The following is a 21525-nucleotide window of genomic DNA, read 5'->3' on the forward strand; positions in this document are numbered from 1 at the left end:
TTTCCCCTATATTGACATTATGGCATACATGCTCTGTCATATAACTCGTCCCAAACCCTTTGCAGCAGTGACTGGGCTACCGATAGTGAAGCCACGGCCACCTGGAAGGTGCCCTCCCTGTGTGGGCTGCCTCAGGGCCCCCTCCTCCCTCCCCAGAGGTGCCCCAGGACACAGGTGCCATGGATGGGGCTGCAGGTGGGTGGCGCTAAGCAATTGGGCGTGCAGCTGAGGTCTTTCTGTCCCTCTGTTTTAGGCACCAACAAGAACGAGACGTCCTTCGGGCTGGAGATGTCCCAGACCGGCTTTTCTTCTCACGTGGTGGAGGTAGGTCAGGGTTGGAGCCGCCCTCCCACATACTTTCCGGCTCTCTAGGTGGCCACGCCGCCTTTCCTGGGCTGTCCCTCACCCACCCCCCACTTTGTTTCTCCGGGTCTCTCTGCCTCTGTCTTCTGTGGCTGCAAGGGGGAAGTCGAGGCCTTCAACTTACAAGCCCTTTTCAGCAGGGAGTGAGCTACAAATAACGAACCACCTGCATAGGGAGCCGATGGGGGCATTTCCTCCAGGTCCGAAGGTCCCCTGCAGCCCACAGAGCCTTGTGCAAAAATTGGGTCAACGCGGCAGAGGCTGTTGGCCTGCGCCAATAACACCCTTGCCCAAGGCAGCCTGTGCGTGCAGGGGCATGGCCCTGAGCTGGTGCGGGGAGGGGGTCCAGATGGACCTGCTGTGCTCCCGGTGCAGACTCGGTCTCAGATGGCAGAGGATCCAGATGGCCACATGGCATCACAAGCAGCATGTCGCTTCAGAAGCTCTACGTTGGCGGCCCAGAGCACCGGACCGTCACTCGCCCTCGACATGCCTCGCCTGGTTCCGATTGACAAGATGGGGCGGAAACCTCACGGGATTCCCAGGGCGGGGCAGAGAGCCAGTATCTGCAAAAATGTGTTATAAACAGTGGAGCCCTGCCTGGGAGCACTGCGTGCTGGGAGGACCACCTGGCAGGAGTCCATGTCAGTGGGCATGCTTGGAGCAGAGAGGTTCCTAGGTGTTCTGCCCCAGGCTGGCACCGTGGGAGTGTATGTATGCCTCCAAACCTGCCAGAAACGACCTGCCTACTTCCGCATCACTTCCGTTATCTCACTGAACACCCCCCCCACCAACAACACTGTGAGGTGAATAGGGCAGGATTCCTTGTTCCCAGTCTCCAGACAATTAAACTGAGTCACACAAAGTCTAAGTGACCTGCTCCAGTGACCTAAGTAGGAAAATACGAATCTCACGCTCTTCCTCCCCACGCCAAGCAGCTGCTCCCCGAGAGCGAGTGGAATCTCAGGGGGTCTGAGTCAGAAACCCCAAATCGGAGGCGGAGGGGGACATGTGAACAGGCAGCAGGACGGAAACCTGACTCACACGCCACTGTTCCTGAACTGCATCTGGACAGACTCGTGCCCACCCGGGCACAGCAAGCTACAAATGGAGCCGCCTATGATTATAACAGTGCGTTGTATATGCACGGCACTTTAAACTTCTCCAGGAAATTCCTATGCCCCATTTCAGGCTCAGCACAGCCCTGCCAGGTCGACAGGCAGGAATAGTTGTCCTGTTTTTGTTTTTTTTTAATGTTTACTTATTTTTGAGAAAGAGAGACAGAGTACAAGCGGGAGAGGGGCAGAGAGAAGGGAGACACAGAATCTGAAGAAGAATCCAGGCTCTGAGCTGTCAGCACAGAGCCCGATGCGGGGCTTGAGCCCACGAACCGTGAAATCATGCCCTGAGTCGAAGTCGGACGCCCATCCAACTGAGCCGCCCAGGCGCCCCATAGATGGTCAGGTCTGCAAATTTTTTCCGTGCCTTCTCTGTGCTGGGCCCTGCGCTGGGTCCTGGAAGGTGCAGGCTCCTCTTCTAACGCTGTGGTCCGTGCGTGCCTAGGAATCGGGGAACTCGAAGAGAAGGGGAGGTTACACTGAGGTTCAGGTGTTCAGGAATACTTGAGATGAACCCTAAAAAGGACCCAAGCATCTCAGTATGTCGAGCAGGAGGAGTCCTTGAAGGATCCATGGATAGACACCCCCCCCAAGCCCCCCACCCCCCGCCACCCGCTGCACAGAGGAGACCAAGAGCTCAGAGCCCTGGCCTGTTGTTTAGGTCAAGGTCATGCACTGCCCTGTGTAGATTCTTCCACGTGTCCAACTCATTTTCATTCCTCTGGTTGGAAAGACTGGAGTGCCTCTCCCCATCCTTATCACCACCCCAGCTCTTCTAACGCCCCCGAGTCTGGTTTTCAAGTGACAGGCATCTGGAAGTTTCTATCTGATACGACTCTTAAAGAGAAGACGATTAAGTCTGAATCTGAGACTCTTTAATACCTAAAAAGAAAAAACCAATCCTTCCAAATCCAAAAGAATGGAACAACAATGGCGGGCTACCTGGTGGTGTGACCGGCCACTGGGTTTGCTATTTTAGGGCACATAGGGTTCTCAGTGCTGATGCTGACCACTGAGGCCACCATAATTGGCCACAGCCGTCCTGTCCCTGGGAGTCCAGCTCCACAGCTCTTGGGGCTGGTCAGCCCTCTCTGGAGATGGAAAGCAGTGGTCCAGCCTTTCAGCTTTGCTCAAAGCAGGTCTCAAGCCCGAGTGAGTCCAAGTCCTGGGCGAGCTCTCAGCCTCCATCCCCTCCAAAAGTGTTCCACAGACGGCCTCAGACAGCCACTTCCTGCAAATGTGAGAAGAAGCCTTCAGCTTCCCTGGGCCTGTTTAGTTATGTCAGAAGGAAAGGTCTCTAGTCCTGGAGGAAGTACCTCATAGAATGTTCTCAAATAGCAAAGGGGCCGGTGGCTCATCACCTGGGCTGCTGTTGCCTGTCTAGCAAGGAAACCAGCCTTCAAAAGGGTAAGAACAGCAGTCTTTAAAAAGAGTAAGAACAGCAAGAGGAAGGGGAGACTAGTGCCAGGGTAGAGAGGAGACCCCAAAATATCACCTGGTCACCCAAAGAGCCCAAGGCCCCAGACCACAGGAATGGCATCCCAGGCTGAAGGTCAGAGCCATGGGGAAACCCAGGGACCTAAGTCAATCCAGGAAACTCTAGTCTTGATTTGCCAAAAAGGGGAAAGAAGACATTCTGGAAATGACCACCAGGAAGGCCAGCTATGGATCTCCAGTCAAATTCCAAAACAGATTTTGAAGCCAGTGTTTCCATTAGTATTTGGAAATGAATGCAAAGATCACTAACAGCTGGAGTGGCTTCTATTAGTCCTGGCTGCGTGCTGAGGTGGTGAACTCCCTGTTGAGCTGGGTGATCAAGAAGAAGCTGCAAGAGTCTGCCAGAAAGCTTCCAAAAGGGATCCGTACCTCCCAAGGGGGCATAGACTCTGAGTCTGTAATCCGCACAAGCCAAGATGGAAAGTGTGCAGGAAAGGAAGGGGACAATAAGTTATGGATGCCCCCTAGTGGTGGATGGAGCTAGGGTGCTGCTCCCACCCAGGGGCTCTGCAGAGGAATTTCACATGGAACTCTTACCTCTCCCCAACCCCAAAAGTTTACAGAAGGAAGCAGTTTTATTAGGGTGGATCTTGTCTACACAAATACTTTGGTGACTCAACTGAGATGGGAAGAGACTGTTTCCCTTGAACCTACACGTGATGATCCAGCAAGACCAGCCCTCAGTTATGTCTGACACAGGTCAAGGGTGGGGAGACTCCTACCTCCCAGGCCAGCAGCCCCAGCCACCCCAGCCACCCCAGCCACCCTCCAGCCTCTTCAGCCTGTGCCCTTCCCGCAGCCTCTGCTAGAGCTGTGGGCTGGATAGCCAAGGTCATTGGTTGTTACCTAAGCTGCTTAGCTGTGAAAGCCTTCAGGCTGTAATCTTTCCTAAGAGGTTTACATTTGATTTTTTAAGTTTATGTATTTATCTTGAGAGGGACAGAGAGCTCAACCCAGGGAGGGGCAGAGAGAGAGGGAGAGAGAGAATCCCAAGCAGACTCCACAGTGTTGAGCCTGAAGCAGGGCTCTAACTCACGAAGCCAAAATCAGGAGTTGGCCGCTTAACTGACCGAGCCACTACAAAAACATTTGAACTAGTTTTGCACATTTGATTCAATCAAAAATGAAAGAAACCGGGGTGCCTTGTGCAGTTCAGTCGGTTAAGCATCTGACTTTTGATCTCGGCTCAGGTCATGATCTCATGGTTCATGAGTTCAAGCCCCCCCACCCCTCAGGCTCCACACTGACAGTGCTGAGCCTGCTTAGGATTCTCTCTCTCCTTCCCGCTATGCCCCTCCCCTATTTGCTCTCATTCTCTCTCTCTCTCTCTCTTTCTCTGTCTCTCTCTCAAAATAAATAAATAAACTTAAAAAAAAATGAAAGAAACTGATCCATATGGTGACGTGAGGGCTTGGTACCTAGAGGCTGTGAACCTCTCCTACACCCCCATAACCTTAAACCGTAGACCCCTCCATGTGCTAGCTAGGGCAGGCAGTCAGGGCTGTCCGCGGGCTCCACCCCATGAGGCCTGGACATGGTAGCCAGGGTCTGCCGGCATGCTGTTCCAGATCGTTCCCAAGTGACTCCTGGTGGCGGCAATCATTTCCAGGTCATTGGGGTCTCCTCCTAAGCCCAGCTCCGTGTCTCAGGCTGCACCCTGGTGCCAGGCACCCCACTCCTGAGCCTTGTTCCCGGGACCTCTGAGCAGAGACAACCAACCCGCCGATCGGGAACAAGCCGTCAAGTACAGGGTGGCCCTTGCTCCCCACACCACCTCCTTGCCACCCTGCCTACCAGCTTCCGGCACAGTGAAGGGCTTCTCTCCACAGAAAGACTGAAGGCCCGTTTCTGGGTGTTTCCTGCCCAACCCCATCTAAACCTCCCGGCACTCATTGTTCCTCAGGCTCCACTTTAGGCTTGTTAAAAATGCATCGCCTATGACAGAATCTGAGCAATTAGTGAAAAGTATAACCCGTCCTCTTCACGACGTATTTGCCTTAGGAGGGGCTCTTGGCCCTTCTAGAGTCACTCTGATGGTGGACATGCAGGCACGAGGGAGCTATGGAGGAGCCTGGGGAGGAGGACGGGACTCAGTGCACAGGACCACCTATCCAAAGCCAAGAATTGTTGGCATCTGACATTCTCATTCCATTACTGCTGGGCAAGAAGAAAACACTGCCTGGATGTGTGGCCTCAGACAAACCATTTAACCTCTCGGAACCTCAGTCTTTGAGCAGATGTCTGAAAAACCCTGGTGGAATCGAGTCTTGAGGCTTGGAACTAGAAGTGTACATTTTGAGACTTACGATCAAGTAAGGGTTTCTTAAAGTCCTGTCCTAACTCCACCCACCTCCTCAGTCACACACACACCCCCCCCCCCGCCGCTTCCTGCGGGGGCCCCCCAAATAGGCTGCCCTTGCCTCCACTAGGCTGCCTCCCCTCAGGCTGCTGTAATGACTCCTCTGCAGCACCAACTTGACCATGAGATGTGATTCTTTGACTCCCGCGTCCCCGATGCTTTATGGATGAATAAAAGAACGAGAGGAGTTACTATATACCAAGTCCTTTGCTGACTGCCAAGCTCCGTGCTAAGAATTAAAAATGTTAATTCTCCCAACAAAACAATTTACAGCTGAGGCTGAGAGAGAGAGAGAGAGAGAGAGAGGGAGGGAGGGAGGGAGGAGAAAAAAAGGAAGAGAGAGAGAAGCTTGCCCAAGGTCACACAGCTAGAAGCTTTGGAGCTAGAACTGGAACTCAGCAATGTCTGACTCCAGACTTCATGCTCTAACCACTGGGCCAGGGATTCTCAGCCTCAGCCCAACTGCCAACTTGGGCTGGATAATTCTTCGCTGTAAGGCCGTCCTGTGTATTGTAGGCAGCGGCCCTGACCCTACCCACCAGCTGCCACACCAACCCCAACACCACCCCCAGCTATGACAACCCAAACTGTCTCCAGGCATTGCCAAATATTTCCTGGGGGCTAAACTGCCCCCCGTTTGGGAGCCACTGCCCTAAACGATGCTGTTTCTAGTGTTAGGGATGTGACCCAACCCTGGGGACACGGACCGGCTGGGGACACAGTTTGGAGGGACATGGTCACACGTACCAGGAACATTCAGCTCAGCTAGGGAGGCAAGACTGCTGCAGGGGCCAGGTCAGAAGGCAGCTAATTGATGAGCTAGCAGAATCGGACAGCAGGTGCTATGCTAGAGTGAATACGGGTACAGGTTGTCTATAGGAAGGGCACAGACTTGGCCTTGGACCTCCTGAGGGCCACCATGCCTGCATCCTCACATCTACACAGGGCACTAGAAAAGTCCGCTTGTGCCAAGGGTCCATGTGCAAGGCCACCCAGGCACACCCTGGCAGTATCTGGTGGGAGCTCACGTGGCCCCACGGGAAAGGAGGTCATAAATCAGGGAGCCGGTGCCAGGCCTGGAGCGTGGGATGAGGCTCTTCCCTGGAATGCCCTGGTATTTGTTTTCCAGCTGGGCCTACATGCTTGGCTTCCTCTGTCAAGGCTTTGGCCCTTTTTGGGACCCTGCCCTTCCAGATTTTTTCCAAATTCGAAATGCCTAGGCTCCCCGAGCTGGGGAAAGACCGTGCCATAGTGAGGTTTGCTCCTCCTGCCCTCCCAGCCTGCCCTCTCCCCGCCTTCCTCAGTGAGGCTCTCCCTGGTAACAGAGCCCTCTCAAGAAAGGACCGCCCCCTGGGAGCACAGGCCTACGGGCACTGCCAGGGTGAAACAGCATAAGGCGAGAGACTGTGAGCAATCAGCCGGCCTAGTGCTGCCAAATCCGGAAGTCCAGTGGAATCCCCAAGCCCCACATACATACGGGGTCCTCCCCAGAGGAATCCCAGTCCTCCTCAGTACATCATGGAGACTTCCAGTCACCTGCAAGGCCAAAAATTCATCTTCAGAGCCCTCTCCCTGAAGGAAGAAGCCTGGTCCTGCAGAAGCAAACCTGAATTCAAGCCGGAAGAGAGAGGGAGGAGAGAGACGAGGCCCAAACATCACTGTCCTCTTAGAGGGTGCTCCAATGGAAAACTGGGAGCAGAGTCCGGGGGCTGCCCGTGGCTCTTTTCTCCCCTGCCCAACCCACCACCCTGCTCCAAGTCCCAGCCCCGCCCCGACTTGCTGTGCAGCCTCGGACAAGTCCCTTTCCCTCTCTGAACCTTGGATGCCATTTGTCAAGTGCAGATAATGAACACCTGACATGCTGGTCTCTCACAAATTGGTGGCTGGATGAGAAAGTACTTTGCAAAGAAGGGAGCACACCCCAAGTGCAAGGAGCACTGGCCGTGAGTGTGGGCCGTGAGTCTTTGAGGTGCCGGCCCTGGTCCCGGCCCAGGAGATCATCAGGCGCTCCCAGGCTGAGCCTCACACAGACCGGGAGGAAAAAGCTAATTAGAAAGTGCGACATTAAACACAACCAAGTACATCAGACTCTCCAGAGACTAGCTTGCTTGCGGTCAGAAAAACATTGTCTGAACAGTCAGTTCTACTTCCAGAGAATTTGGACTTTTTAAACCTTATCTGAGATCAACTTCACTCTTTAAAGTGACCCCTGGGAAATGAGAAATGGAAGGTCTGAGTAAGGTTCACAGTCTTGCCCCCTCCGCGGCCACCAGTGAGACTGTTGCATGGTGACACTGCCCACCTGCTCATTCACGGCCCTGATTGTCCCAAGGCCAGAATCACATTGTTCTGTCGGCACCATGGTATTGGAGGGGAGGGGAGATGGGGTGCCCCGGGCCCCACGTGGCGGGGGAACCTCAAATCCTGCCAATCAGCCAGGATTAGGGAGGCTCAGGGGAGGAGAGAGGTGACTTCATCTGCTAGTGCTTTCACAGCCCAAAGCCGGGGCACAACCTGCCGGGCCAGGAGTCACCAAGGTCACCCAGGAAGGTGGCCCTCCCTGCTTCCAAGGGCTTGCTATCTGTCTTCCTGTATCCACTAGCTTTGTTCAAGGAGGTTGTTTAAGGAGACGGGGTAGTGGTGGATAGGGTGTAGGGGCAGCCCAGAGAGTGAGGAGTGACCTTGGAGTCAGTAACAGGGAGACTGCCTGCCCCTCGGGGAGCCAGAGTTCCCGTCTTCCTGCCTGAGCATTGCAGCACCCACTTACGCTGCAATTAAAGACAAGCCCCCTTCCTCAGGGTGCAGGCTGTCACAGATGTGGCCCTGGCTTCTCTGTCCAGCCTCATCAGAGTCGCTCTGGCCTCTGTCACTCTGCACTCCAGCCCACCAAACGGCTTCCAGTTCCTTAAAACCAACGCCTCTAAACTCTCTCCAGCCTCAGGGCCTTTGCACACTCGTCCCCTCCCCCTCCAGGTGTCCGGGTGAGCATCACTTACTCAAAAATGCTTTTCCTGACCCCCATTTCAATCTAGACTAAACCTCACTGTGGTATTTACCACATCCCCTATAGCAGTTATCACGCTTTGCAACTATTATGTTAACTTGCACATTTGCGTGGTACTTTGAGCTCTGCAAGGGCAGGGACTATATCCCAGCTCCGAGCAAGTGGCCAGCCCAGAGTAGACACTCTGTGAATTGTGACTGAAGAAATGAAGACGTAAGATTTGCACACAGGGAAGCAAGTCAGACGCCAGAGAGGAATGTGGAGGGAGGCCACGGGCAGGGGCCACAGCTTCCAGGAGCGTCAGAAGGAAGGGACAGTGACAGGAGATTTCCTGTGGGGCTTAGGAAGCCCAAAGAGCAATGGAGGCTTGGTTCTAGAGGTGGAGTCTGTTTCTAGAACATTCCTCTGTTTGATCCATTTTGTGCTAAGGATGGGGTGGACGGTCCTGGCCTCACTCAAAAGTCAAGAACCCTGCCTGGAAGTCAGTTAAATAGTGAACACAGGAGAAGGTGCCCAAAGAGGCTGTGGTGGATGCTTCATTGTGCAGAACCTGGAGGTGGCTTCCCAGCAAGGGGCCCCCCGGGGACACGAGCTGATGTGTGTCCCCTCCCCGACGTCAGGACGGCATTCTGCTGGGAGCCGTTGGCGCCTATGACTGGAACGGAGCCGTGCTGAAGGAGACCAGTGGCGGGAAGGTCATTCCCCTCCGCGAGTCCTACCTGAAGGAATTTCCCGAGGAGCTCAAGAATCATGGCGCCTATCTAGGTAAGAGCCCGAGCTAAGTGTGGCGAATGGGTGCGGGCGAGGAGGGGCCCAGGGGAACGTGCCCCCACGTGAAACAAGGACCTGTGTGTGAATATCCTGCAAATGTCCAGGCACAGGTCAGGGACCGCTGCCTCTTCAGCCTGGTATCCGCACCTGGCACCATGCCCGGCATGCAACGGGCTCTCCATAAACAGAATAAATGGTAAGCAAAGCACCTGTACCTGAAATGTGCCTCAGTCGATGCTTCTAGACACCAGGCCCACTGTTGGTGTGCCTTTAAAACCTTCTGCCTTGGCTAGGGTTTGGGCACGCTGAGCTGCCTCCCAAGGCAACATGCACGTGGAGGAGAAGTCCATGTTCGTTTTTATTGTTAACGGTCACCATCAAGGCAGAAGTCACTTCCCGTTAAGCACTTCGGAAGCAGACATTAAAGAGCAGCACGGGGCGCCTGGGTGGCTCAGTCAGTTAAACATCCGACTCCTGATCTCAGCTCACGTCGCGATCTTGAGGTTCGCGGGATCGAGCCCTGCCTGGTCTCTGCACTGATAGTGCAGAGCCTGCTTGGGGTTCATTCTCTCCCTTTCTCTCTGCCCCTCCCCGCTCATTCTCTCTCTCTCTGTCTCTCTCTCTCTCTGTCTCTGTCTCTCTCTGTCTCTCTCTCTCTGTCTCTCTCTCTCTCTCTCTCTCTGTCTCTCTCTCTCTCTGTCTCTCTCTCTCTCTCAATAACATTGGTGACCAGGGCCCAAGTGAGCAGGACCAGCACTGTGGGTGGTCGTGGACCCGTGGCCGGCACACTCCGGCCCCCACTGTGCACGTTCTGGGGCTGACACCGGGTCTCTGAGGCAGAAAAAGACTGAATAGACCAAGAAGGTTCAAGCAAAGGGGGGAGGTGTGGAAAGTGCTAGGCGGGGTCAGGACACAGGAAGTAGACCAGGATGGAACAGAGGGGTGGAGCAGGAGGGGGAAGGGGAAGGCAGGTTGGCACAGTTTGTAGCAGGAAGCCTCGAACGCCAGGTTAAGGAGTTGGAGCCTTTTCGTGTTGGTAGTAGGGAGATAGTGAAGGTATCTGAGTGAGGGGCAGCGGGATGAATCCACCTCTTCCTGGCCCAGCATAACTGTCTTCCTCCTCCCAGGGGGCCCTAGTTGGGTAGAACCAGACCAAAAAACCCTCATGAGGCCCAACTATCTTGCCTTACCCACTGTCACAGCCCTTCTTCCTTCCTCCTCCCTCTGGGGCTCATCCATGAGGGCAGGGTCTGGGGTCTCTGGAAGATTCCTTCCTACATGCCCCAAGGGAGAGGGGAGGTTTGGAGGAAGGAGACTGGGAGACCAGGCTCTCCGCCTCCCTGCAAGGAAACTATATAGATTTCTGTCATCTTGTCAGGCCTTCTGGGAGGCCGGTCCAGCTTTCAGGATGGCCCTGCCTGCTGGCCAAAGAACCACATGGAAATGTAAGCTACAGCCAGAAGACTGTGGGAAGCAGGAAGTTCTCAATGCTGCTTGTTGCTTTGAGAGGCCCACGCCTGCCCCTAGGACATTCGGCCCCCAAGCCCTTCCCATGACTGCTGTGTCTCCTTCTGAGGAAGCCCAAAGCCCAGGGCTAATTGGGAACATTTTCAGCTGCACCACTGAGGGCTCAGAAGACACCTCGGCCCCACTCTGCAAGGCTGATCCCACCCTACCCTCATATATTTATGGTTGTGTTAATACACAGCCAACACAGCCTATGCAACACTCTGGCTTCGCTGACCTTTCGAGCCCCATTTCCCAGAATACACCTTTAAGAGTCAAAAATACCGTGTCTGGAACCAGAGTAGCTCGCCCTACTGCACCTGTTCTCCCAGCCACTGAATCAACCCGTCTACACATCCTGCAGCCGCTACACAAGCAACCAGCGGAACCATAGTGGTTGTGTTACCCACATATGCCCACGCACGTGCACACATGGCAGAAAGAGACATCCGTTTACCAGGAAGTAGCCCAGAACTGCTGACGAGGCATCTAAAAACCGGGATCCACTCTCAACCATCTGGCAGAAAGTGGGGCTCTAGGCTTTGCGTGCGTCCCCCGTGCTGGGTAGTGATAGGGCAAAGCCATCCTGAGGACACGGATTGGTGGCCTTTCCCAAAGAGCCCCTGGTTTCCATTTCTGCCTCTTTTACGTGGCGTATGTGTGGGACCGAGAGGAGGGGGCTCCATCCTTCGAGGCTGCAAAGCTCTGGGGCCACAAGAGTCGCTGGGACCCCACGTCGATGCCCAGTGGAGCAGCTTCTCCCACCTGGACAGCCAGTGCTGTAGTTCTCCAGACCACCCAGCAGCAGGTTGCAGTAGCGAGGACACTGGCGGGTCCCTGAGAGAGACAGTTGGCGGAGATTGCAAATCAAAGCCTGCCCCATACGAGATGAAGCGCGGCCAGGGCTCATCACCTCCCTCCTCCCTGCTCTCTCTCACACGTCTCGGGGACGCGGGTGAAAGGGCTGGGGGCACATGCACATTCCAGGTCAGCAGTGCCTTTTCGTAGCCCCACCTGGCTTCCTTGGCTTCCTCCAGCAGGGGGTGGGGCGCATGAGTTCTCCCCACCCTCCCTACCCGCCTCCTGAGCCCTGCCTCTTCCAGGCCTCCCCAGTTGTTCCTAGGAAATACCACCCCGCTGCTTCACATCTGCTCAGCCTGCCCTGAATGCACTCCCTCGGCTGGCCCTTCAGGCGCAGCCGAGGAGCTGGGGCAGAGACCAGCCTGTTTCCTCCCGTGGCAGGGTACACAGTCACGTCGGTCGTGTCCTCCAGGCAGGGGCGGGTGTACGTGGCAGGAGCACCCCGGTTCAACCACACGGGCAAAGCCATCCTGTTCACCATGCACAACAACCGGAGTCTCACCATCCACCAGGCCCTGCGGGGTGAACAGGTAATGGAGGGGGAGGCTGGGGGCAGGGGCCGGGCGGGAGGGCATGTGGGCAAGGCTGGGCTGGCAGGGGCTCTGCTCTTCCTTCGCAGACATCCTTCCCGGTTGGGGGTCACACACCTCCTTCATACCAGCCTTGGAGCTGGACTGTCTCATCCCCAGAAAGCCAGGCCGTGGTCCCTGCGACAGCAAGAACCCGGGAGAATCTGTTTGCCTCTTGTCTCTGGTGCCAGACCTCTGCCCCTGGCTGCCAGCTTCTCTCTGTTCACATCCAGAGTTCAGGGTTAGAGGCAGCACCTAGGCCCCCGGCTCGGACTGCCAGGGCCCCTAGGCATCCCAGGGGGGATGGTCACGTTCCTCACGCCCGCCTTCATGCTGCCAGAAGCGGGAGCAGCTGCAAACGCACCCACAGCGAGGCCCCGTGGGTCCACCAGGACGCCAGCTCTTTCCTGTTCCTGGAATGGGAACAGTGCAGAGTGGTACAGCCCCTGCCCTGCCTGGGCCGCGTGGGAACCAGACTGTGTCGCTAAGAGTCTCGTGTTGGGTGGTCACGAATGCCAACTGAAAAGCTATAAGAGTCACAGGTAGTGAAAGATCGGGAAACAGGGTTCTTCTGATCCAAGCCATGCCAACAGCCGAGGGGACCTGTGGTCCTGAGACGCCACATCCCTTTTCCAATTTACATGGTGGATTCGAGGCTGGGTCGGGTTGAGAATCCAGGACTTTCTGCATGAAACTGCCTCCTGACCCCTGACAACCCCAAACCAGCCCCCCCACCCCCACCTGGCCACACTCAGCATCCACGGCATCCTGGGCCTGGGCTGGGCCTTAGCCAGGCCCTTCCCATCATTCCCAGCTCACCTTCGGCTCTGTGGAGCCCAGGAACAGCCCTGCCCCCTGCCCTTGGCCTGTCGCCATGAGGACAGGCTCCTCCCTGGGTCTAACCAAAGTCCCTCCAGGTGCAGGAAGCCATCATTCTCTTTCCCCTTCCTGTCTCAAGGGCACTGGCAGACCTGGGGCACTGCTCTGTCCCCCAGCCTCCAGCCTGCCTGCCCACACTCTGCCCAGGGCTGGCTCTTCGGGAATCCAAGGCTAGACCTTGAGAGCTGGAGGGAATTTGCTGATGAATTTATGACATTTTTACTGCCTGGTTCCGCCTCCAACATCCGAACGAGAAACCGCAGTGCTGAAGGCAGCTAAATTAAGTGGATTCCAAATCACCGTGACCCACATAGCTGAGGCCACATATTTAGACAAATGCCTCCCCCCACTCCTCCCTTATTTGCTCTCTGTCTGCCTCTTAATTATTTTAGGTAGGGATAGCTCTTCCCTCCCCCCCTCCGTGTTGAGAATTTCCCTTTTCCCCTCTTCCGTATTTTCTATCTTTCTCCTCAGTTAAAAGCTTTTAATGCCGGACGATGGATTTCTCCTGAAAGCACCCTACGCCAGGAGGTGGCTGGGGGAGGGAGTATCACGGGCTCGGGTGTCAGACTGGAGTTTCAACCCAGTTTGGCTGTAGCCAGCCATCTGACCTTGGGCAAGTGACTCAAATTCACTGAGCTTCAGTTTGTTCCCTGTGTAATGAGGACAGTGATCTCTCCTAAGGTAGCATGAGGCTCATACGAGCTAACCTGAGGCTGTAAAGCGTGTCACACAGGCCTGTCCCTGGGAGGGACTCCTTCGTCCTTCCTAAGTGACCCGCTGGTCCAATAAACATTTATTATATTTGTTATGTTATTGTCTATGCCCAGGCCTGGAGGAGACACAGCAGGGACAGGGTGCCCACTCTTGGGTGGGGGCGGGGGTGGAGAACAGGTGCTAGTGTGGGGCTGGGGGTGATTGCAGAGGGGCACCCCTTGCAGGCAGTGGAAAGGGAAATGGCAGGGCAGGCCAGGGCCAGCTTCTAACAGGAAGTGACCTGAGGGTGGTGACATTGTCCGGAAGGGAGAAGGGGAGAGCGGGGCAGACAAGAGAAAAGTATGTGCAGAGGGAAGCCTGGAACCCAGCCAGGGCCCGGGGCTTTGGGAGAAATCACTGGGAATGTCAGGAGCGAGTGTGGGAACTTGGAGGTGCAGGGCGGGGAGGGGGTGTAGGCAGAGGCCAGGGAGGGAGGGAGGCAGGTCCAAGAGGGTCACACTGAAGAACTTGGACTTCCCCCTGCACCCCTCCGAAAGCAAAGGAGTGGTGTGGTCAGCTGCTAGAAGCCACTCTGGCTGCCCGCAGGGGTGAACTGGAGGGTGAGGCAGGGGGTCCTTCGGCAGAGGTGCCTCTCCTGGGGGAAGAAACCGCAGAGGAGGGAAGGAGACGGACTCAGGACGTGTTTGGCACACTCCAGGCAGGGCTTGCTGGGAACCTGCGGGTGGGAGAGGTGGCGGTGGAGCCGGGGAGGACCCTCAGCTTTCTGACTTGAATAGGTGAGTGGCCCCCTCGTTGAAGTGGGGGGGGGGGGGCACGGCCCCCAAGGTGGGAGAGGAACACAGAGTGCTCAAATGCTAAAAAGAAAACATAATCTCCCGTCCAAGGTGCTATTCCCAGGATATTTGTAACATTAAAAATCGAAACGAGCCTCGGGGCGCCTGGGTGGCTCAGTGGGTTCAGTGCCCACCTCTTGGTTTCGGCTCAGGTCGTGATCTCCATGGTTCCTGGGATCCAAAGCGTCCAGCTTTGCGCTCATAGCACAGAGCCTGCTTGGGATTCTCTCTCTCTCTCTCTCTCTCTCTCTCTCTCTCTCCCTCCCTCCCTCCCTCCCTCCCTCCCTCCCTCTCTCCCTCTCTCCCTCTCTCCCTCTCTCTCCCTCTCTCCCTCTCTCCCTCCCTCTCTCTCTCTCCCTCTCTCTCTCTCTCTCTCTTTTCCCCTCCCCTGCTCTCTCTCTCTCTCTCAAAATATAAACTAAAAAAAAAAAAATTGAAATGAGCCACGTGTCCAACAAGAGGATTGATTATACACGTGGCACATGCATAATTTGGAATATTATAAAACCACCAATGATCATGTTGTAGGAAAAAATATAACACGTCACGGAGAAAGTGCTCATGACCCATTGCTTTATTCAAAAATCATATATAAGCTCTATATATAGTATGATCCCAGACTGTGAAAATAAAGTCATACACACACACACACACAAACAAGCCACACACTCTAGACAAAACAGACTCGGTGAAAATACACTAAAACCTTATAACATGGGACGTATAGTTGGATGTTTGGACAACGGGTCACTTTTATTTTCTTCTTCATACCTTTTTCTAATTTTGCTCATTTTTTGCCATGATATGTGCTGCTTACAAACAGAATAAATGGCAATCCATAAAATTCACTAATGGGAAGAAAGAAGAGGTGGAGGGGGTGGGATGACAGAGGGAGACAAGAGGTTTGGGCGCCTGGGTGGCTAAGTTAGTTATGTGTCAGGCTCTTGATTTCGGCTCAGGTCATGATCTCAGTTCGCGGGATGGAGTCCCAAGTCCAGCTCTGTGCTGATACTGTGGAGCCTGCTTGGGATTCTCTCTCTCTGTCTCTCTCTCTCTCTCTCTGCCCCTCCGCACTCTCTCTCTCTCTCTCTCTGTCTCTCAAAATAAACTTAAAAAAAAAAAAAAAAGGAGGAGAGGCGCCTGGGTGGCTCAGACAGTTAAGCATCTGACTCTTGATTTCGACTCAGGTCATGATCTCTCCGTTCATGAAATTGAGCCCCAAGTGGGGCTCAGTGCCAACAGCTTGAAGCCTGCTTGGGATTCTCTCTCTCCCTCTCTCTCTCTCTGCCCCTCCCCTGCTCATTCTCTCTCTCTCTCTCTCTCTCTCTCTCTCTCTTTATCTCTCAAAATAAATAAATAAACATTTAAAAAAAAAAAAGGGAGGAAAGAGGGAAAGATGGGACCAAGTGAAAACAGGTGAGTCCACTCCACGGGAGGGGAGAGGGGGGTGAGAAGGGGAGGACCCTTTGTCTTTGTTCACCCAAGTTCCGAGTGGAAGGGCGTCCTCGGCTCCCTGTGCAGCCCAGCGCACTGCCCTCTCCCACCCCTGTGCTGCAGATAGGCTCCTACTACGGGAGCGAGATCACCTCTGTGGACATCGACGGCGACGGGGTGACTGATGTCCTGCTGGTGGGCGCCCCCATGTACTTCAGCGAGGGCCGAGAGCGGGGCCGGGTGTACGTCTACACTCTGAGACAGGTACTACTGCGGCGGGGGGGGGGGGGGGGGGGGGGCGGAGCCCTCTGAGGCACCTGGCCCCGCCCTGCCTTCACTGGGTGCACCCCCAGAGGCCAGTGCCCACCCGCTGAGCCAGGCCGGGGAGAGCAGGAATTCTGGGGAACATGGGCTGGAGACAAGGTGCTGCAGGCCAGAGGGGACCATGACCCTGAGGGTCCTTGCCACATCCCCCGAGCCTTTTTCCACCCCTGGTTTCGCAGAACCGGTTTGTTTATGACGGAACACTGAAGGATTCCCACGGCTACCAGAATGCCCGATTCGGGTCCTCCATAGCCTCGGTTCGGGACCTCAATCAGGATTCCTACAACGACGTGGTGGTGGGAGCCCCTCTGGAGGACAACCACGGAGGAGCCGTCTACATCTTCCACGGCTTCCGAGCCAGCCTCCTAAAGACGCCGAAGCAGGTGCCACTCCCCATCCACAGCTGGAGCTGGACCAGGAGTCCTGGCCGCTCCTGTTGGAGCATCCGGTTCCGGAGCCTCTTCTGTGCCCTCCTGCAGGAAAGGACCCCAGTCTGGCCTATAGCTCTAGTTGCCTCAAGTCGGGATTTTGAAACGGGTGCATTTGTCTTCTGGACCTTCCCATCACCCCTGCGGGCACCCTCTCCCTGCGTAGCTTTATCTCCCCCTGCAACAACAAAACCCCAGGGACCCTAACCTCACTCCCCACCCCCCCCACACACACACACACGCAGGCAGTTGACAGAGAGTGGAGAATTCCCACGTGGGCTTGCTCTTCTCTGGAAATGCCACATGCTGGAAACCTTGCCCGCCTCAAGAGGGACCCATCTCGGGTCCCATGCCCTCAGGGTCCTCACTTTTGCCTACGTATTTTCTTAGTAAGGTAGTCTAACACACCATGGTCAAGGAGGCCGCTGGGTTACCTGCCAGGGAACATGTATTTACAGTTAATGGGGAACCCTTTTAAGACTCGAGATCTTAATCCAAAAGAATGACTTGACGTTAGGTGCCGTGACAGACAGACCAGGAGTGGGGTCTGTTTGGGCTTTGGGCCGGAAGCTTCCTGATGGTTCCAAAGGGGCTCTCTCCAGCGCTCCCGATTGTAGTTTCCCCGAGGGTTGTCCTGTCCTGCCCTGTGTGAACAGTGCCCATGCCTGGCTTTCTCTTCCCACTTCCTGCAGAGAATTGCCGCCTCCGACTTGGTTCCCGGCCTCCAGTATTTTGGCTGCAGCATCCACGGACAACTGGACCTCAACGAGGATGGGCTGGTGGACCTGGCGGTGGGCGCCCTTGGCAATGCTGTGATTTTGTGGTGGGTTCGCTGAGGGTCAGGATGAACACTGGGGTTTGGTGGGGGGCGAGGGGGAAGGGGCCTGTTGTTTTTATTTATTTCAGGGAGAGAGAGAGCAGGGAAGAGGGGCAAAGAGAGAGAGAGAGAATCTGAAGCGGGATCCACACTGAGGGCAGAGCCATCTTCCCACGACCCTGAGATCAGGGTCCCACCAAGAGTCAGATGCTGAACCGGCTGAGCCACCCAGGCGCCCAGACAGCGGGTTTTAAAAATATTCTTCAGGACCTTTGTCCCTTTGTCTTCAATCATTGTCAGCCAAACTCACCCTCTTAATCCTCATGTTCTTAATCCTCTCGTGATTACAAATTTCCTTTCTGTGGAATCACTGTAAGCTGTCTTGAAGTCCAAATCCCTCTTCCCACAGAGTTCTAAGATTATAGTGTCCAAAAGCCCCTCTTAGAATTTGTCCTAAAAGTTCTGGCTGTTTGGGCTCTTCTTCCACTTCAGCTTTTCAAGCTACTTAAAGGACAGGCTGAAGATATTCTTATCAGCTGGAAGGATCTCCCTTCTCCCCTAGTGTGAAAGAACCTTTACGTAATACAGATTTCTTTCCTCCAAACCCCTTGGGACTTCTTCTTTCCTTTTTGAGGGTCTCATTTCTGCACCAGTGCATCAGATATTTGCCACCCATCTGCACTCAGGACCTTTCTTTCTTTCTTTCTTTCTTTCTTTCTTTCTTTCTTTCTTTCTTTCTTTCTTTTTTCAGGGCCTCTCTTTAGCAATGGTCTACAGCTTTAAAAAAAAAAAAAAAAGCAGCTTTCTAAAACTCCATATATTTTGCCATGTGATGTGTTGGCAATTTTTGAGCCAGAAAAGGCTTAATTTTTCATGTATGTTGATGAGCTATTTTTCATTATAAATCCAATAACTTAAAGAAAAATTATAAAATAAAGAAAGAACTCACTCAGGGCTTCATCCACTTCACATTACTGCTGTTAGCATTTTGGCATATTTCCAACCCATCTTTTTCCACCTGCGTGTAATTTTATACGAACACAGACCCATTTTTCATACAACTTAAAAAAGGCATGAAACAGAGGTATCCTAACGACTCCCCGGGGAGAATAAAGGAGTGGACACACTCTCAGTCGCCAAGAATATTATGGCCCGGTTGGGAGATGTCTTAGCCTGGGTTCCCTAGAAAACAGAGCCCCAGACTAGAGGTCATGCTAATGCTTTGGGAAGGGCCTCGTCCCAGAGGCAGAGGTGACGGTCAAGGATGCTGAAGCAGAAAAGGGGAGCAGGTGCGAGTGGGGCCTCACTTGCTCACTGGATCTCCAGCGAGGTGGGACACATCTCTGCTTCTTGCAACAGACCATTGTAGGGGAGGAGGGAGAGCAGTGTATCTGGGGGATCCTCGTATCCCCCCATCCTCCATGGCCAGAGCATTCACTGCCCCACACCTCTAGGCCATCTAAAGGCAGCGCTGGGGGTGCCGTGCACCGGGGCCACAGCCTCTCTCTGCAGGTCCCCTTCGCATATTGGGGCTCGTGGATCTCTGGGGGTGACAGCAAGAGCGGCTTGGGCGGTAAAGGTTCAGTGTATTGGTTCCGGGTGAGCAAGACCCAGGGTAGGCAGTAGACATGGCCTAGCAGGTCAGTAAACCAAGTCCTTTGCAGGAAACAAGACACATGCACACACACCCCAAGAGAATCAGTCTACAGAAAGGACCCATGCAAGCTCCAACTTTTGAGGTCTAAACCTAAGTGCTACCTCAGCAGTGGTACAATTGTGGGTCCGGGCCTTCTGGGAAGACTCTGGGATCCAACCCCGTGGATCTCAAACTGCCCCGTTAGGATCGACTGGGAGCTTCTCTCTCTCTCTCTCTCTCTCTCTTTTTAATTCGCATATAGGCGACACACACATTATATTAGTTTCGGGTGTGCGACATAGTGACTCGACAAGTTTATACATTATGCTGTGCTCACCACAAGTACAGCCTGTCACCGTACCTATTGTAATATCATTGACTGTATTCTTTATGTGGCGCCTTTCACCCCCATGACGTATACATTCCGCAACCAGTAGCCTGTACCGCCCTCTCCCCTTCCCCCCTTCTGCCCAACTCCCCCTCCCCTCTGACAACCTTCAGTTTGCTCCCTGTATTTTTAGGTCTAGTGCTGCTCTTTGTTGGTCTATTCGTTTGTTTCGCTTTTTAGATTCCGCATATAAGTGAAGGCACACGGTGTTTGTCTTCGCCTGACTTATTTCCCTTCACATCATGCCCTCTAGACCCAACCGTGTTGTCACAAACCGGGAGTTTTTCAAACTCTCACAGGCCGGGCTCTACGCAGGCCACGTAAAGCAGAACGTCTAGGGAAGGGGCCCAGGCAAGCGGTAAACTTTCAAGATTCCCCAGGTATCTGTTTCCAACGGGCAGCCAAGTTTGGGAACCGCTAACGTAAGCTATTGTGTTTACACAGCACTCTACACTTTACACAAAGGGCCCCTCTCACTTACCTCCTTTGGCTCTCACATTCCCCTCAGAGAGATCATGTGACCTGCCCGAGGTCCATGAGGAACCGTGGAGCCAAGACCCAAACCCCCCTCTCCACGGCACAGCGCAGGAGAGGCACAATTCCTTAGGCTAAGAGCGGGGCATTAGCACAGAATATCACTCTACACTTCCTCCTTGTTATAGAAACGCGTGCTTTGGAGAGGCAGTGTACTTCGTTCTCTGATTATGTTTTCCTTAGACCAATATAAGAATACATTTGCATTTCCATGCCTGCTTGGATAGGGTCGTGTCGGGTGGATCGATGGGAAATCTCTCCAACAGCGAATGGTTCTCCACTCTGGCCACACATTGCCACCACCTGGAAGCGTTAACACCTTGCTCTTCAGAGCTTGGGCCTGGGCCAACAGCAACAGCTTCAGCCGAGGGCTTACTGGAAATACAGAATTGGTCCCCACTTATTGGGTGAGGATCTGCATTTTAAAGATCCCCTGGAGATGTGCGAGCATATTAAAATTCGAGAGGCACTGCTTTCAGACAGGTCGATGCCAATCCTGATTTGATTTGATCTGGAGGACAAACTGGGCATCAGGGTTTTTTACAACTCTCCAGATTATTCCAATGGCTGTCCAGGGATGGGATGAGGAGGCAGGAGGCAGTCAGTGTGGTCTGCAGCAAATACAGCCCCTGGGAAATGTTGAAGGGCTGCCTCCAGGGGCTATGTGGCTGCCCTCCACCCACCCGTCCCTGTTTTGCCCAAAACCTTAACTTCCGTGGCCCCTCTCCGCCCTCCTCCAAGATTTTCCAGATCCCATTTCCATCCGCTTCCCACCGCCTCTGTCCCCCGCTCTGCTGGGCCCCCGCAGCAGCCACACTCCACACCCTCCAGCTACTCCTTCTTCTGCTCCAGGTCCCGTCCTGTGGTTCAGATCAATGCCAGCCTGCACTTTGAGCCATCCAAGATCAACATCTTCCACAGGGATTGCAAACGCAGCGGCAGGGACGCCACCTGCCTGGCCGCCTTCCTCTGCTTCACGCCCGTGTTCCTGGCACCCCATTTCAAAACAGACACAGTCGGTAAACCAGGCCTCTCCCCGCTCCCCCCAACCCCAATCTCCACCACCACCGCCCACCCCCCCACCTCCCGTAGACTTTGGGACTGCTCTGTTTCAAAACCAGGGCTTTCACTGAAATAGGTTTTAAGGGCCAGTTCACAACTGGAGCCACCTTGATGACTGCATTTGATGATCTAATTCCAAGAAGCAAGGGGATGGCAGTGAGCAGCAGTGACCAGCAAGGGAGGGGCCAGAGGCAGAAGGAAAGAGTTGGGATGCAAAGTTGGGACGAGAACAGGGAACTGGGACAGCCAGGATGCAGAGGAAGAGTCAGACCCAGGAGGGGAAGCAGAAAATGAGAGGGTCAGACAGATGAAACCCCCAGTGGGAGTGGTCACTGCTCAGAGTGGGTGTTGGTCTAGGGCAGGGCAGTTTCCCTCTGAGCCAGGCGCCTACTCACGGCAGCCCTGGACCCAGGTGGCCCCAGGAA

At 54.4% G+C, this 21525-nt stretch overlaps 1 protein-coding gene across 1 annotated transcript in view; it reads left to right on the top strand.

Annotated features, from left to right (window-relative positions):
* ITGA11 (integrin subunit alpha 11) overlaps window positions 1-21525 on the top strand; it is a 125080-nt gene that overhangs the window by 80713 nt on the left and 22842 nt on the right. Inside the window, exons 10-16 of the mRNA XM_060618184.3 lie at window positions 254-324; window positions 8962-9106; window positions 11861-12009; window positions 16035-16175; window positions 16415-16618; window positions 17356-17486; window positions 20891-21057. Of these exons, the coding sequence (XP_060474167.2) occupies window positions 254-324; window positions 8962-9106; window positions 11861-12009; window positions 16035-16175; window positions 16415-16618; window positions 17356-17486; window positions 20891-21057 (1008 nt within the window). The remainder of the gene's footprint in view (window positions 1-253; window positions 325-8961; window positions 9107-11860; window positions 12010-16034; window positions 16176-16414; window positions 16619-17355; window positions 17487-20890; window positions 21058-21525) is intronic.

Source organism: Panthera onca, chromosome B3 (assembly GCF_046562875.1).
Source record: "Panthera onca isolate mPanOnc1 chromosome B3, mPanOnc1 haplotype 2, whole genome shotgun sequence".
Classification (NCBI taxonomy): Eukaryota; Metazoa; Chordata; class Mammalia; order Carnivora; family Felidae; genus Panthera; species Panthera onca.